This window comes from Panthera leo, chromosome D4, assembly GCF_018350215.1.
Source record: "Panthera leo isolate Ple1 chromosome D4, P.leo_Ple1_pat1.1, whole genome shotgun sequence".
Lineage (NCBI taxonomy): Eukaryota > Metazoa > Chordata > Mammalia > Carnivora > Felidae > Panthera > Panthera leo.
The window spans coordinates 89,999,289-90,016,964 of record NC_056691.1 but is presented as its reverse complement, the minus strand read 5'-3'; the positions used below and the strand labels follow the sequence as shown (position 1 = coordinate 90,016,964).

Sequence of the window (17,676 nt, the reverse complement as noted above, 5' to 3'; positions counted from 1 at the left end):
CCGTCTCTAACGATACTCTCTGGAACCTGACCTCTTCCTGTCTCCTCAGCCTCCACTTTCCCCCTTGTTGCTGGCCTCGGCCAGATAGGCTCCTGCCTTAGTTCCCCGAATGCGTTGGTCTTCCTTACCTGGCCTTGGGGCCTTTGTACCCGCGTCCCCCTACCTGGGGCACCTCCCCTGACTTGCACTAGCCCTACTTAGGTCTCGGCTTCAGTTTCAGCTTTTCAGGAAGTGCACTCCCAGGGCCCACTTTTCCCCATTAGGCCCTCCCAGCACCCCGCACAGCACCCACCACACCTGGCCTAGGTGTCCTCCCCCACCCCGAGCACGAGCCCCTAAAGGTGGACTGTGTGGTTTGCCGGTGGCCAGGACAGAGCAGGTGTGCCGTAGGCACTCAGGATTTGGGAACCGAGTGGGTGGGTATTTGGGGCCCAAGAAACAGTGTCGACAACCACCAATGTCTGCCTTTTTCTGAAGACTGGAAGAGGCTGAGGTCAGTACCCTTGCTCATTGGGAACAGGTTCACTTTTCATATCCGTGCTGTACCCGAGGGTGAACATTACAGGTTGTCTGTATTGAAACAAAAGACAGTAGGAACCTTTGTGTTGGAGTTTGAGTTGCGATAAGAGCAAAATGTTTTTATCTTTGACCCTTAAGATGTTGGGTTTGTCCCTGGTGGAAAATTCTCAAGTCTCCTGGTGTTTCTTTCAGACGTGGGTGAGCTCTGGGTCTCAAAGAAAATTCCAGGTATTTGAAGTTCAGTGTTTTGGTTGGTTTTGGTCTTGGTTTGTTGTTTTTTTTTTTGTTTTTTTTGTTTTTTTTGTTTTTTTCAGTAGGTTTACGTGGAAGTAAAGGTCGTTCTTTTTAAAAGGTAATTCTCAGTGGGGTCGGAAGCCTATGATGAGTTTTCTTGTTTTGTCTGGCTGATACCTGCAGTGAGGTCGGCCAAACAGAGAGCACCACTGCCTGGGCAGGGCACGGCATCCCCACCCCTCTGCCCCCCGACCAGCCCCGGCACCCCTCTGCCCCCCACCAGCCCCGGCTGCCGCGCGCAAAGCCAGCTCGCGCTTGCCCCCAGTCTGATTTCACTCAAGTTTCTTGGTGTGTGCTCATTTGCTTGTCGAGGAAACTTCCAGCGTGCCGATCTTCCGCCAGCCCCATCCCTTCTTCATTCTGCAGCGAAGGTTACCAGAGGAGAGCCGGGCGGGGGCTCACTTCCTGCCATTTGGAAGCCAGGGAGCCAGCGCGCAGTCCCTGGTGACGAGGAGCTGCTCTTTCACCCTCGGCATTCCTCCTGCTTCCGCCACATTTGTTTGCTTTGGCCTGAAGCTTCTGGTGTGTGAGAGCTGTAGGCACATGAGGCCCACTGCAGTAGATCGTGGCCGGGTTGGGGCGATGCTGTCACTGCATCCTTTTAAGCAGCCTGTTGCTTGCCAGGCCCTCTGCATGCTCTCCGGGAGTCTCCTTAGTGTTAATGAGGAACGGGGGCCACGTCGGGACAAGGCAGATGGAGAACTGGCTTCTTTTGATAAAGAGGAATCGTGTTGTTAATTGTTGCGGGGGGATTTTCCCTCCCCTTTATACCGTACCTTTTGCCACTTTGATTTATCATCCCGAGATCTTTTACCGAGCCCAGAAGACTGAATGTCTGTATGAAAAGTTGGGAACTGTGTTGTAACCACTCAGAAACTCACAATTATGCTAGTTACTGCTTCAAAATTCACTCCCCCCAATCCATTTTCCTCCCTCCTGTCTTTTCTGTTATTAGGAACAGTCCAGGACATGTGTGTGTGTGTGTGTGTGTGTGTGTGTGTGTGTGTGTGTGTGTTTTCTTTCATCTTAATTATAAACATCTGAAAGCAAGGACCTTTCTAATTTCTTACAACCTTCAGTACCTGGTACCTGGCTTTGTGTACTGTGGGTTCTCAACAAACAAGTGAGACCATGGTGACATGAAATGTAGGCAGAAGCAAAAGGGCAGTTGGGGCAGGGGAGACCAGTTTGTGAGAGAGGTCCTTACACATTCAGAATGGAATTTTGTGTCCTCTAGAGAAGTAGATGTGAGAAGAAGCCAAGTTAAGGGAGTAGGGATTAGTGGGAAGGAGCTGGTTGAAAGTTCAAAAGCCCACTTTCCCGAATGGAATTAAGAAGTCAAAGGAGTCAGATAGGAGATAGTAGATTATCTACAAAATGTTTCCTCCTGCTTGTGGTGCGGAACTCCTGATAAACCACAGGTGGGGAAGGTGGTTTTCAACACCATTGTTATGTTGATTGGTCGATAAAGGGATGTACCACGGAGTAACTGGAAGATGATATTCCCAAGCTGCCTCTGGTTTTAAGGCCGACGCTGGACTTTTCCATTGTTGTACATGTGGCCCTCCCTGGCCATCCGTGGGTACCATGGATACGGAGCACAGTAACCTTTTCCCCGGCACAGAGAGGCACCCCCCGGCCTCGCTTGGTCTTCTGGCTGCTTCTCCGCTGCACTAGATCTTGGTTGTGGGGCACGTGCTTGCTTCAGAAGACCCCGAACCTGTGCTGCTTTCCTCCACCTTCTCAATTTGTTTTTTGTCTTGAGGCACACCTTTACATCGGTGCGGTTCTTAATTTCCCTTCCTCCTGGGGAATTTCCACTGTGCCCGGGGTGGGGGCTGGGAGACAAAGGAGGCTAGGAGATGAGGCCAGGAGAGTCACGGGAATGTCACTTCACCACCGACAACACATGTAGACTCTCCTGGTTTTCTCCGGGGCATGCTTTTGAGGTAAAGTTTAGCTTTTCCACTTTATTTCATTCGTGTTAATGGCAAGATCATTTGGAGATGGTTGGCTGTTTACTCGGTTACGCTAACTCATGTTGCCAGTTTTCTGGCGGCTCCAGCCAAGCTCTCTCGCCTCTGACAGCTTCTGCACTCTCTCCTTCCTCCTCTGATTACGCAGCCCAATCTGTCACCCGGACAACGGGGGCCTGTACCCCGCTGATGGCTTTCCACACACGGCAATAATGACTTTTGGCAGGCCGGGAAGGCGGCGGAGGCGAATTTGCTACGTCCCTTGCTCAGAGAGCCGGCAGGCCCCCTCTCCCTGTTAGTAAAAGCACTTTGTGAGGTTCTTGGGTAAATAAATGAGTCATTTTAATCCAACTGACAGGCTGGCACCTGAGCAAGCTGCCTTCCATCTGTACTCCTCGGTCTCGTGGAGGCGGCCCATTGTCAGGCCCCGGGCCTTCACGGCCTCACCGTTGAGTGTCTTTCAGAGCTGACTTTAGCAATTCTTTTGCCCTAATTAGCTTAAAGGAATACGGTTGGGCTGGGTCTAAGTTCTAAGAGGGGCAGAGAACCGAAGCCTTTGCCGAGACGTAGGTCAGTTTCCTGTGGACCTGGCACCCCCAGCGGACACCGTCGCAGAGGATGGAGCAGATCCCGGCTTCTCTGTGGTCCTCCGCCCGGGTCGGGTGCGCGGGCACACAGATCACCTCCTAATTGCCACCGTGCCGATTCCTCCTTCGTCGTGGAATGAAATGCTTGGATTTGTAATTCTCAACACACTTGTGCAAACACGGTCCCGTTCGATCTCCTCAGCCACCCCGTGAGCTGAGATCAACAGGGTGGGTCTTATAGCCATGGGATGGGTGGGTAAACTGAGGGACAGCGAGCCGCGTCGACTTGCCCAGGTGGTGTGGCTGCTACGGGGAGGCTGGAGTTCAGTTCTGTCTGTCCCTGGGCCACACAGGTTGTCCCTTTGTCCCGTTCCCTATGGTATCCCGGGTCGAGGATAGGAAGGAGGATTTGCAGGAACAGCTTGAGGGAAGCCTGAGCAGTGGTGGCTGTCAGGGAGGGTCCCCCCCTCCCTAAGACATAAAGCAGTGCTCGATGGGAAGATGGTGTCTCGGCCGGTCCCCCGAGCGGGAAATAGAATGTCGAATGGTCCCGGGAAGGCCGCTGGCATTCTTCCTCCCCATTTCGGTATGTTTGTGCGCAGTGAGCTCCACGAACGTCACCTGCTGTTTTAGGGTTTCATCTGTGTTTCTTGGTTGAATTTACTCAACCAACGAGCATTACATTTTTTACAAAGTGTCTGTAAAGCTCAGACAGCCACCGTCTACATGCATCTCCCACTGCAGAGCACTTAAATAAAATAAATCATTTCTTAACAAGAGCTTAGCAGATTTAAGAACCCGTCAGTTTTTCTAAAGACATCAACTGTGGTTAGCGTAGAAAGCGATGTCTGCTTCCCTTTAAGATAGAGAACTCTCTAAATTGTGTTCTCAAAGGCATCAGCTCGGGAACATCCGCCTTCAGTTTTCAGGGCAGTGGGAGCTGTCTGCAAACACTTGGTGGGTGGTTGACACGGGTTGGTACGTTAACTTCCGCTTAGTACCTAATAAATGCAGCCTAGCCACCACTCCGAGGAAACTTCCAGCAAGCCCAGATGTAATCAGAGTGAAGGCGGACAATTCCTGACCTGCCCTCAGCGGTCCTTGCAGGTGGGTGAGATGATGGGGGGACAAGATCTTCCTTGTCTCCTGCCTCTGACCCTGGGCGATACAGGGAATAGTTGGTTGAACGTGCTTTTTACAGAAACTTTGCATAGGATTCTTGGTTTCCAGAAAAGCCTTATGTATGTAAATCCTTAGTGATACTTAAGGGGAGAGGAAGGCCAGCTGTTCTTGACGGAAAAATGGCAACCGGTAAGTGGAAGAAGGGGACGCCAGCTAGAAAGCCTGCATCTGCCGCCGCCGGAGGAACAGCGAGGCAGACCAGCAGCGTCGCCAGATGCTAAAACTTGTGGGCAAAAGGATTTAGGAAACGGTCTCCAAGTTCCACTCCCCAGTTTACTGATTGGTTACAAAGGAGGAGGGTACCTTCAGGTGGAGAGAGCTGGTGGGTGGATGCCCCTCCTCAGGGGACCGAGCACAGCATCACCCGTGCAGGACAGATTGCCCTCACGTGTCTCCTGGTGTCAGCTACTCACCGCCCTTAGGTCTTTCTGCCGGAAGGCTCCACCCGAACCTTCCCGTGGGGACACACAATTAGACAAATACAGATTCTGGGAGGTGCTTCGAGACACCTGGGCTTCTTCAAAACTGAGTTATCAAAAAGCTAAATAAGTAAATACTGAGGGCAGGGATATCATTCTAGATCAGGGAAGTCTAGAGGGATATAAGAAACATAGAATGCCTGATCGATGAATCAATTCCTGGGTCGGGAAAGAAAACAACTATAAAAGTCAACCTTAGGTGCAGTTAGAGAAATTTGAATATGAAACGTTTATCAGGAAATAACATTATTTAATACTAAATTACTTAGGTACGCTAATGGTATTGTGATTACATAGAGGAATGCCTTTTTACTTAGGAGGTACGTGCTAAAGTATTTAGGGATAAAATGTCATGGTATTTGCAACTTTCCGATGGCTCAGAAGCGTGTGTGTGGAGAAAGAAAGCAGGTGCAGCAGACAGATTAGCGGTGGATGAATCCACATGAAGGCCGTGCAAGTGCTCCTTGGTTTAAGTTTTTCTAAATAAAGATTTCGGGGGGAAATAATATGCATTCGTTGTTAAAAGAAAGACAGAGCAAGCAACACAGGAAAATGCAAAAGGAAACGTAAAAATCACCAGAATCCCTCTCCCCAGACATAACCGCGGTTGATAGTTCGGGTGGGCCTCCTTCCAGGTGTGGGCTCCCGGTTGATCTCTCGGTTCATCTCTCCACTTAACTGTCTACCCACTTAATGTCTCGTTTTTGGTACCCGCTTTTTTTTTTTTTTGCCCGTGGATTTTTTTCTGGACGAAACCAGACTTGGTGCTTTAGAATACTTCGCATGCGGGATTGTGGCTTCCTGCGCCCTCCGGGTCCGGCCAACGTGCTCCTCTCTCCCCGACGTTTCCTGTAAAATAGGAGCTGGGAGCTGCACACCTGGTTAGATTTGGTTTCGTTTTTGGCGAGAATACATCCTAGGCATCGCCGGTACTTCTGGTGCTTGACAGCTCGTTGTCTTTCCAATTATGTCACAACATTTACGTTGTTTCAGAGTCAAAATCGTAACAGTCCGTTAAAGGGAGTCCAGCTTCTGCCCGTGTCGGCGACGCCCAGCCCCTTCCCCTCCCGGTGAACTGTTCTTGTAAGCTTTTGGGGTTTCTCCTCCGCTATTTCTTCTTGAAATGCAAGCAGACGTGTTTGTATTTCCCTCCTCTTGCACACACAAGCCTCCTCCGCACACCCAGAACAGATCGTAGAGGTTCTCCGTGCCAGCACGTCCGAATCCCCATCCTGCTTCAGCCGTGCCACACTGCCGCGGAGGGTAGGTGCTGCCGTGTTCTAGTCACCTGGTCTAGCCCTGCTAGACATGGGGGGGTTTTCCAGGCCTGCTACACATACTGCCAAAATCAGGAGCTTTGTGCGTGAAGCGTGTCGTATTCTTGCCAGTGTATCTCCGGGATGGATTTCTGGAAGTGACGTTGCATCTGGGCCAAAGGGCAAGTGCGTATGTAATTGTGTGGGATATTCCCAAATTTCCTACTGTAGGGGCTTATGCCATTTTGCATTCCTACCAGCGGCTTCTGAGGGATGCAGCATCTTTTTGGTGGTGAAACGATAGGCTACGGCCTTGGAAAAGTAAAGTGCATTCAGGATTCGAGGGCTGCCTCTACGTCTTAACCGTGTGTCTCCGGACAAGCCGCTTGATCTCTCTGAACCTTGGTTTTCTGTCCGTCAAGTGGGGGTAGGAGTTGTTTCGGAGATCGCTCAGGATAACGCAGGTGAAATGCCGCAGAGTCTGGTGTATGGTGAGCGCTCAGTAAGTGTTGACTGGGGATGTTCTTGTCGTGACAGTCGTGCTCGAAGATGAATGCCCAGCCTAAGTTTGTCCCTGAAAACTGAAAGGTGCCCACACTCTCGTCCCTCTGCCAGAATGGCCAGACACTGGAGAGCAGAAAGCCTTTGCTTTTTGGGCGGCAACCAGCTGAAAAGAAAAGAACTAGGTCTCCTTCGCTTTTACGGTTTTCATGTCTGGTTAAGTCTGTGGCTGGGGTTCTAATTTAAGTGTCAGAAGAGGTGGGACATGACTTGATATTTACTGCTGTCTGAGGCTGATGAGCCCTCAGTAAATACTTGGCAACTGACCTCCACAAGGGAGCACTTTGGGGTGGTCTTGCAGACATGCGCCTCAAAGCCCTGTCGTTGTTGGGCATCGCTGACAGGGGAGGGGTGAGGATAATGACCCACCAATGCATTCATCTACCATAGAGTGGTTTCTCAGATAAAATGTAAAGTAATAAACCATGCTAGAAGTTCTCAGAATTTTTACATGACATACTGATGAAGACTTAAGTTCTTGAGCAAACATGCGGTTTATGTTCTCCTAGTAGGGTGAACGTTTTGTGACTACCTCACCAGCATGTTCTGTAGAGCTTACCCCCTAAGTTAGATTTTTTTTTAATTTTTTTTAACGTTTATTTTTTCTTGAGAGAGACAGAGTGCAAGTGGGGGAGGTGCAGAGGGAGGAGACACAGAATCCGAAGCAGGCTCCAGGCTCTGAGCTGTCAGCACAGAGCCCGACGCGGGGCTCGAACTCACAGGCCGTGAGATTATGACCTGAGCCGAAGTCTGACACTTAACTGACTGAGCCACCCAGGTGCCCCCCCTCCTAAGTTAGATTTTTTTTTTTTTTGGTCTAAGTTAGAATTTTTAACCACAGATGGACTTCAGTGGGTCCCTGAAGTTGTATGTAGGGGTGTGTGTGTGTGTATACACACCTGTGCACACGGGGGGGTGGTGAGCCCTCATAGTTTGCATTAGATTATCAGATAGATCTATGGCCTTAAAAAGACTCAGAAACTCAGTGGTAAGCCATATTCTTTTCTGTTTTAAAGGATGTTGCAGCTCGGGGTTTGGATCTCCCTCAAGTCACGTGGATTGTTCAGGTAATTTTTCAGTTAAGGTGTGAGCTCAAGGCAGGTATAAGCGATTGTGAGTAGATGAGCTGGCTTTAAGTGGAATAATTATTACTAGCCTCTTGGGTGTTGCCCCGGTAACCAGGCAACGACCAGCCTTATCTGCCCAATTCTCCAGGACCTTCCCCTAACCCGGCCCACCTAGCCACTGCGGTGAAACGGCCAGGCTGAGCAGTTGCGGGAGGGAGGGGCAGACTCCCCTGCTCCCAGACTGACGCATGTCACACACAAAGTTTCAGCAATCTGAAAATAACAGGAATTACCCTGGCCCTTGGGAGGCCTCATTGTGTCCGGAAGGAGATGGCTCAGCCTGTCCTGAGAGCCGTGTCCGTGTGCATTGACCTGCAGGGGGCAATTAGGGCCTGACAACATCTTACACACACCTCTAGCCTTAGACGCTTTGCCAGAGGGCACAGGTGTTAGCACTAGAGTCTAGTGGATTCAGTTTTGTTTTTTCTTTTCGTTAGTCTGCAGAATGGTATTTTTAAGCCTTTCTGTGTGGGGGCCAGGGGACACGTGCCCCATTTACGTGAGTCATGGTTTATTCACGTGTTAGTGGAATTGCATGCCTGTCACTGGCTAGGAAATCTGATCTGCTCGCTGCAGAAGACAGCCTCTTTTGGACTAGAGGCATTGTGGTTTCTTGCCTGATGGCCACACAGCAAAATAAAGATAAAAAGCAGGGTAACTTTAATGTGGGGGGTGGGGCAGACACATAAACTTGATCGTTTAGAGCTTTTCTGTATTGTGAGGTGGATTACTTTCGTATGTCTGACATCCTCGTGTATGCTGTTCGTTTTGGGCCTCTGATCTTTGATTTGTGTAGCTGCAAAGAAAAAAAACAAGGAAGAACGGAATATGGTCAGTTCCTATTTGTGATGATAAAGTTACTGCCACAGAAAATATGAAATGCTGTGCATAATGCATCCTGCTGAGTTAGAGTCTGCCCCCCACCGCCCCCAGGTCAGGAATGCTGTCCCCGGTAACGGAAGCAAGTCCTGCCAGAGGGGAACCTGCCTCACGGCTGCCCCGCGGCTCTCCCAGTTCCATTGGGATTGGGTGTCACTGCGGTGAGATGGTGGGCACCGGCTCCCGGTGGCCCGGCAGCAGAGCTGAGCTCTGATTAGATTAGCCAGCCCCTTCCTCCTGACCCCGCCCAGGCCTCTATGGCCTCAGCCTCACCGCCGCGTCTGCCGGCCAAGGTCACTCGGTCATCCTACCCCGCCTGCCTCCGTGTTCACCTTGCACGGTCACCTCTGTGGAAAGATGCAGATAGGAGACTGAAGAGACCTGTGGAGAAGTAAAATTACAAAGGAGATACTGGGACGGGAAGGCGCTCGCTCATCGGGAACTTGGCCGCTGTTCACGCTTCGTGTCTGAGCCTCGTTATTTCCAATGAAGGCAGGGCTTTCAGGCTTGAGTGGCTTCTCCTTGGGGTTGCGTGAGGGTAACCATAGCACCGGGATTTAAATTCTTGGGATACCTGGAGGCAGGTGAGGGGTATTGCACTTCCAATTAATGGCAGTGCCTTGATCTGTGAATGCCTTCATTTTTGTTACCCTTTTTAGTACAACGCTCCGTCTTCGCCTGCTGAATACATCCACCGGATTGGGAGAACCGCCCGGATTGGCTGCCATGGGAGCAGCCTGCTCATCTTGGCTCCTTCGGAGGCAGAATATGTCAACTCGTTGGCTTCTCACAAAATCAAGTGAGTCAGAAACCTGAACGCGGTTTCAGCTGATCTCACCTAATTAACTTTCTGTCGCTTTCTACAGTGGATGGGCCTTGTAAGCTGACGAAGAGCCATTAACCCTTGTGATCTCTAAATGGGTCCCAGAATAGCCAGTGGCGAACACTGAGCCCTTCACGCCGTCAGCACATGACAGTTTTCACTGCGTTGCCACACAAAGTCACGGAGCGATCTGTTGCGCTTGGTTTTTCTTTAAGATAGAGGTCCGTGTTTCCTATTCCTTTTCTGTACAATTCGTGTGCACAGCCCTCACAGCCAGCTTCCTGAAGACCTGCTTCGTTCAGTTTTTATTTTTGCGCACAACGTTCTGTGCCTCTAAAGGTGATGTGTCTTAGGAAAAAAAAAAGAATGCTGGTGACTCATCACAGAGCCCGCCACCACCAGGAAGATGAACCCAGGGAGGAAATCTCTGGGGGCAGCTAAGGTGCCCGCGTAGCCTCGCAGCCGCCATGCCGTCACTCCAGTTGGGGCCCCCGTGGACCCAGACCTCGCTCTGGAAAGACCAGCAAAGTGAAGACGGAGAACAGCGTCTCAACCTGGCCGAGCTGAGTATGAGGAAGGCAGAAGGAGCTCGCCTGGGCTGCAGAAACGTGTTCCGAACGGCGTCCGGCACCTGAAATAACCAGTGCTAGTAACAGACTGCTAAAGGCGTGCGGTTTTTCACACGGGCCTGCTCTCGAGAATTTCTCCTGCTCACGTAGCGCGGTGATGCGGAGCGTGGTTCGGAAGGCACGGGGACAGTCGTGCACGTGTGCCCAGGAAGGTAGGGCACGACTCGTGCCACACGCGGGAGCCCCGATGGCCACCCGAGTGCTGCTTGGAACCAGCGCCGTGACACCAGCCAAGCCCAAGGGCCTCCTGTCCCGGTGCTTTGCCTCACGCAGCCCCTCGTGTCATGGGAAGCAAGAGGACCGCGGTCTCTCAGTCTAAAGTACAGAGCTGGCAGGGTCCTTGCGTTCTGCATGTGCATCGCAGCTCCCAGGCAGGCTGCCTGGGACCTGGCCTGGGGACCAAGTGCAGGCCACCCGCTCAGAGAGCTGCCTGGGGCCACCCCACCTGCAGAGCTCTCCCTGCTTCTCTCCCTCCCTCCCTTTCTTCCCTCCCTCCCTTTCTTCCCTCCCTCCCTTTCTTCCCTCCCTCCCCTCCCTCTCCTTCCTCCTGCCCTCCCTCCCTCCCTCCCTCCCTGTACCCTGGGCAGACCTAGTAGGACTCTGCAGTCTTGCGCCTGCTCGTGGGAACATCTGTGGGCTGGGGAGTCCTCAGGAAATGTGCCTTGTGTACACCCTTCAGCGTTGGGGAGGCAGGAGCCTCATGGTGATTTCTAGTGGGCCCAACGAACACTCGTTTGGGTTTTCCTTTCGTTTAATGTCTCATCTTAAAACAATTCAGCCACCGAAAGAGTGGTTTTATTTGTTTCAGGAAGACTGCATATTTGATGTTACTTGTAAGAGGAATTCTGTTGGTCAGTTGGTCAGTCACGTTTCACCAGTAACAACTTCTCGGGCTGGATTCTGAGTGCCTGGGGCTTCAGGATGGCCAGCCCTTCTCTCCGGTGCTTTCCGGTCCTAGGGTGGCACGCCACTGGGCAGCTGTAGCCTGGAAGCGGGGGGTTGAATGAAAACCCACGGCCGTAACCCCTTTTCCTGTGGTCTCTTACCCCGTTCTCACAGGCTGGGGACCTGTCACGGCACTGCCGCTGTTTTCCTATAGCACAGGGACTTGTCGAGCCTCAGAACGCGTTTTCAGAGCTGTGTGCTGTCGTCCACGGGAGGACATATAGTCCCTTCACCTTGGCGGCCTCTTATCCCCTGGCTGCTTCCCCCCACCCTGTGTTCTAGACTTACAAGTTCACGCTCCCTGCGCCCTCTGTTCCTTCCTGTTCCTTCCTGTTCCTTCCTGTTCGCGGCTCCTGGATGTTTGCCCGCGCTCATTCACTTTGACGCAATAAGCTCGGAAAAGTGAGTGCCAACGGTCCTGCAGTCACGCGATAATTGTCCAGCCCGGAGTTACCCGCACAGATGCCCCTGCCCTCAGGTTTCCTTAACAAACGCATTCAGGCTGATGGCTCTGAAAGATTCAAATGAGAGCCTAAATTTAAAAAGGGAAAAGAGGAGCACTTGGGTGGCTCAGCTGGTTGAGCATGTGACTCTTGGTTTCGGTTCAGGTCATGACCTCACAGTTCATGAGATCGAGCCCCACGTCAGGCTCTGTGTCGACAGCGTGGAGCCTGTCAGGGTTCTCTCTCTGCCCCTCCTTCTCCCTCTCTTTTTCTCTCAAAAAATGAATAAATATTAAATTAAAACGGGAAAATCATAGCCACGTGTATTTTGAAGATATAAAAAGTACAGTCGTTCTCTGTGATGGTCTCATCTAGAAAAAACTGTGTCAGCAGCATTGGTGGGAAATCGGGCATCCCATGTTCACATTCAGGAGACCGCTCCGAGATTCCAGTGATTTGCGATATTTGGACTTGCAGGGGAAGTTCAGAAGCACGAAGACAGAAGTACCCAGAGGAAGAGATTTGGGTCTCTCGTGGAGTGAACATCTACTCGAGGGGGAAAGAGCCCTGGAGGGGCCCGGCCTTGCTCGTTTCTGCCCTGAGAATGCACCTGCTGAAGCTTCTATACCTGAACCTGCTTTGTGGGCCTGATATAACCAACCCCAGCCCCCCCAAAATATCAGACCTAAGTTACAATGTTGCAGCCATGAATGATGCTTCCAGATTTGTGTCTGAGGAAGAGATCAATGTTGGGTATCTATATATAAGCTGTTTTGTACTTAATTCAAAAAATCACACCTAAGAAGAACTAATTACAAAGTGTGCTGTGGCAACAAGCAGACTTGAACCAAGAGTTACTCTGCTAAATATTCCAAAAAAAGAAAAAAACGAAACCAAAAAGAGAAGGAAGATGTGTGTATGTATTGTGCGTAAGAACCTGGGAGCCGGGCAGCCGGATGCTGGGAAGGCTGATGAATTACAGGGAAGATTCAAGAAGGCAGGCTGAGGCACTCGGCAGCAAGGGCCATCACAACAAATTGCTGCCTGCCTTCAGACGCCGAGCACTGTGGACCTCGCCCTGACAGTGTAATTTAGCAGACGGGGCAGGAGACAGGCGCCCTGGGCCGCTGCCACCTCAGCCTGAATGCTCAGGACTTTGTTTCTGCATCCTTTGGAGTCCCTTGTATATGCCAATCTCTTAACCGATTTCCGCTTCCCTTTTAAACGCATTTCTAATGAAAGTCGTCATTGGTTTGTTAAAATGTAAATGCAAACTGTGTATCTCTTAGATCAGGCATAGGACAGGTCCCTGAATTTATTTCTCTATCTTCTCGTGGTAAGGCGGGCGGTTCAGATCTGCCGATAGAACCATAAACCAGCAGAGTAGATTTGCTTTGTTCCTCAGAAGCCACCCGATTTCTGAGAACAGGAGGAAGGCCCTTTTAAACTGTAAATCACTCCAGTTCTTTCTCTGCTGCCGTTCACTTGCGGTGACCGGCCCCCAGCACTGTCACAGGGACACACACGGCAGAGGGGTGCCCGGCCTGAGTGTCAGCCCAGACACGCCTCCTGGAAAACCGCGCCTCTCTGTGGTGTGTTTAGTTCTTTGTATCCCTGGCTCCAAGTGGCCTTATTCTTGGTTTCTTTCTCCCTGCTTCAGAATCTCACCCCGAGTCCTTCTGTTCCTTTTCCTCTCCTGAAGAAAACGAGTGATGCACAGAGGCAAGTCCGTCAAACAAAGAAAAAGCTAGGACCGTGCCGTGCTGTGCGTTCACCTCCAGATTCTCCCGCGTCAACAAGAGGCAAATTCAGTGGCCACGGCATTTCTCTCTCTTATGAAAAATACATTTTCTGTGAAATCACGAGCATTTTCCCCCAAACTCCTACCCTCGCAGTACGTGCTCTGCCTCCTCGGGTTGACTCCTGCTGTAAAAAGATTTCACGGCTCCATGGGGCTGTGAGCTGGCAGCACAGGGGGGAGAGTGTGGAGGGGGGGGGGGGCTGGGGGTGTTCAGGGAAGCGGTGACACATTTCAGGTAGATCGCTGTCAGAGACGTGACATTTTCATTCATAGCTTTGTCAGCGTAACCTTTGGGGGAAAGGGGGAGAATTGTCTTCTCCCACCTGAGAGGTTGCCATTCATGTTTTAATTTGCTGTTACGTTAAAAAAAAAAAAAGAAACAACATACAAGGAAATCATTTATCTATTTATGATCTGTTTTTCTCCCAGAACTCCTCCTTCCCCTTCCCCGCCCCCCCCCCCCCTCCCTGGGAAGTATGTTTTCAGCAACTCCTGTTTCTTCCTTAGGCTGTAGTACTTGATTGTGGGCTCACTTGCTGTGTTTGAACGCTGTGGCCCGCAGACTGGTGGAAGCAGAGCCTGGGCCGCGGGGCCGCGAGGCGGGTCGACCTCTTCTCCTGGCTCAGGCTGGCTTCTGTTCACAAGTGAGGCCCAAATTCTGAGCTCAGCCGTTTGCACACAGCTCTGCATGCGTCAGAGGTCCTCTGTTCCTCACCCCTTCATAACGAAGGTGTAAGAGGGTAGACAGACTTCTGGATCCGTGAGAAGAGAGTTCGGGGGCTGCGGTCACTTGTTGACCTTCCCTGAGGAGTTGACCCCAACAGTTACGGACCTTTAGCCACACACTCCTCTCCCACCTCCGGCCTGGCCTTTTTTTTTTTTTTTTTTAATATAAAACTAAAGGGACTATCTGCGTTGTTCTTTACTTTCTCATGTGCTCATGTCAGGGTGTAGTATATTAATAAGTAGGCCTGCTTTGTAGTGTTTGAGATTCATTAAGAAATAATGGTGGGATGCCCACAGAGGAAATTCTAAACGTAGCCTATTTGAAAGTCGCCAGAGAGGAGGAGAGTGTTGGGAATATGACCCCTCCTGTCCTTGTCATGTCCTAGAGGTTGCTGCCTTCCAAACTCCTGAAGGTTTAGGAAACTGAATTCCTTTCCGTGAAGGTGTAGTTTCTGTTTTACATTGAATTAGCTTGAGAATAGGCCAGTTTTATGCATCGAGATTCCGGATGTTGCTGAAGGTAGCAAGTTTACCTTGACGTGCCCTTCCTTTTACAGCGTGTCTGAGATTCACGTGGAAGACATTTTGTCTGTTCTGACAAGGGACGGTTGTTTGAAAGGGAGCCGACGGGGACCTCAGGTGAGTGTCATTACTTATGATACTTGCGGTGAACAGACACGACTCACTTCTTGATTTGGGGTGGTGGGGCTACTGTGTGTGGGATACTTAGTTCCTCTGTTGAGCAGACGTGTGTATCTCAGGGGCCATGAGCGTTAGATGAGGCCACATCTTGATTGTGTTTTCTCCTCTCTGCTCCTGGACGCGCTTTCTGGTCTCATCCCGTTAACGGGGGACCGTCCATTCCGGAAGCCCGCAAGGCCGCAGCAGGCTCCCAGCGAGGAGGCCTCGTCCTGGCCCGCAGTGAGTTTGGAGGCAGTGTTACCTGCTCAACCCTGGTGCCCCCATCCAGATTCTCAGCAAAGACAGCTGATTGACCCATCCACCCGTGACAGCACGGAAGAAACCGGTGTCTCTGTGTCTCCATGCAGACACATGTAGTGCATCCGTTTTTTAATGTGTGTGCCACACGCAGAGGAAGAGCAAAGTTGAGATCATCAAAAGGAGACATTGGTGTTATCCATGTGGTTCCACACGGGGACCCTGGGCACCGTATCCTGCGGCCCTCCTGTGACTTTCCCCCTACTAGGTGGCTGTTCCCCACTCCCACTCTAGCCCTGTACCCACTGTGTCACAGATAAGTGTGTGTCACGTCGCTGTATGTAGTTTTGTCTATGAAACATTAGTGATTTGAATATTTTACATTTGTTTGTTTAAGTCTGAGTGTAGACTGGAAAATGAGACCAAATCAGGCTTAATTAAGAGTTTCTTTTATGCATCAAGAAGTGTCTTTATTTGGATCAGTACTGTCCCTGGGGCTGGGACCTGGCTTGACTGGCCCTGACTTAAGCCCTCTTGTTCCAGAAAGAACCTAAGGAAATGTATCAACAGAAAGGCAGGGAAACCGTCACAGCGTGTGTCCTGTGCCCGGGACTGTGCGACACTCTTCATGGTTTGGTCCCGTTTAATCCTCCCAGCAGCCCCACCAGGTGGGTGCTCTCGTCCCACTTCCCAGATGAGGAGACTGAGGTCCGGAGGGGTGAAGAAACGTCCACAGGGACGCAGCCTCCGGTGCGGTGGAAGCAGGCAGCCTGACTTCAAAGCACGTGCTCTTTGCTTCCATTAATACAGACGAAACCACGGCAGTGGCAGCAGCTAGCTGTTAGTTAGGTAATGTCAGCCCTCGGTAGCTGAGACGTGGTCAACAGACGACACCACAACAAATATCCCTGTAAACCAAAGAAGCAGGGAAAGACTCAGTTGATCAACAAGTTGTTTTAAACCATGTTTCGTTAGAAAACATCCCTGCCGCGCGAGACTTTGGAACATCCCATATTAATAGTTTGTTGTCAAGGGAACGGACCAGTCACCAAACAGACGCTCGTTGGTCCTGGCACGCTGCTGTTCTCCTGAAGCTACTGCAGATTCTAGGAAGGGTTTTTTCATGTTCCCTCAGACACTTCATTACGGCCCCAGGACCATGGGCAGTGTAGCACAGGTTAAGGGCATGGCCTCAGGGTCCCCAGCTCTGGCTCTGGGCGAGACCGGACGTCCCTAAGCCGTGGTTTCTTCTTATGTAAAACAGATCATGTTAGCATTCTTGTTAAGGAGATTGGAGGACTGAGTAAGAAATAACCCGAGAACCCCAACACAGGCACTGAAGGGTGTTCATCGTCATCATCAGCTAGTAGCAGATGTAGAGTTCCAAGTCCAGACTCAGCGACACGAAACCCAGTGCTTGTTGCTGTGGCACCGGCGAACGTTAGCCTCTGCCTGCTGGCCAGAAGTAAGGGCAAGCGGTAAAGTTACAAAAAAGTTACAAAGAAAGTAAAGGTTCGGTCAGATCTCCTCTTACACCGTTTCTGGGACTGACTGTGTTGGTGTTTGTCCCTGAACCGAGCACACATTGTTCGGTCCAGGGAGAGCTGATCATCATGTGGGTCTGCAGAAGGAGCGTCTCCTGCGGATTCCGCCCCCCCCCCCCCCCCCAACCAGGGAGGGAGCCAAGCAGCCGTGGTGCCCTCTGCTCTTCCCCGAGCGAGCCACGGCCGTTTCCCAGCCCCCGGCCTTCCAGGGCCTTGCGTATCTACTCCCACGGAAGCAGAGGCTTCCTTGGCACGAGGCCCGCCTTGAAGCCTTGCTCGAGGGGGGGGCTCGGGGACACTTCGTGTAGGGGCCGGGGCCCCAAGGCAGGCAGGCTTGGGTTCCAGACCATGCTTCACGGCTGGTGGTTCTGCAACCAGAGTGCCCGTCACGTGGGTTGCTGTGAAGCTGACCTAAAACGAGGCGGGCGGCGCTCTGTATGCTTCTGGGCCGTGGCGGTTCATCCCAGCCCCAAGCTCCTGCCTTGATGGACGGGAACCAGTAGGATGTTTTTATGTTTTTAAGGAGTGGTGAGCTTGGTTTTTAAAAAGAAGAAACACTCGGTGAGGTGGGCTTTCATCGACCCCAAACTAACAGGTTAGCCTAGAAAACTAATCGTACTACAGGCCCCGGGTGCCGTGTCGATGAAAACCTGGCCTGTTTAATTAACCAAATTTAACTTCAATTCGAAGGCCAAAGGGAAACTCCGTGAAACTGACTCTATTACTAATTGTCAGATCTACCACCTGAAAGAGTGTTTTATGTGTGTGTGATCCGCGTGAGTAGTGAAAAGAATAAAGTAGATGCTGGATACAACTTTTAGTTCTGTTCCTCATAAGGAACACGGCGTGTTTTAATTGCTGTTCTCCATGTGGGCGGTTCCGTCTAGCCCATGAACCAGTGCCGGACAGATAAATGTGAGCTCGGTAAATAGGCCTTTTACACACATAGCCAGACACCTCACTGTA

General features: G+C 51.2%; 1 protein-coding gene across 1 annotated transcript in view; it reads left to right on the top strand.

Annotated features, from left to right (window-relative positions):
* The window catches only part of DDX31 (DEAD-box helicase 31), a 72,541-nt gene that overhangs the window by 26,631 nt on the left and 28,234 nt on the right, over positions 1-17,676 (top strand). The window contains exons 15-18 of the mRNA XM_042912126.1: positions 7,871-7,921; positions 9,520-9,659; positions 14,785-14,866; positions 15,113-15,148. Of these exons, the coding sequence (XP_042768060.1) occupies positions 7,871-7,921; positions 9,520-9,659; positions 14,785-14,866; positions 15,113-15,148 (309 nt within the window). The remainder of the gene's footprint in view (positions 1-7,870; positions 7,922-9,519; positions 9,660-14,784; positions 14,867-15,112; positions 15,149-17,676) is intronic.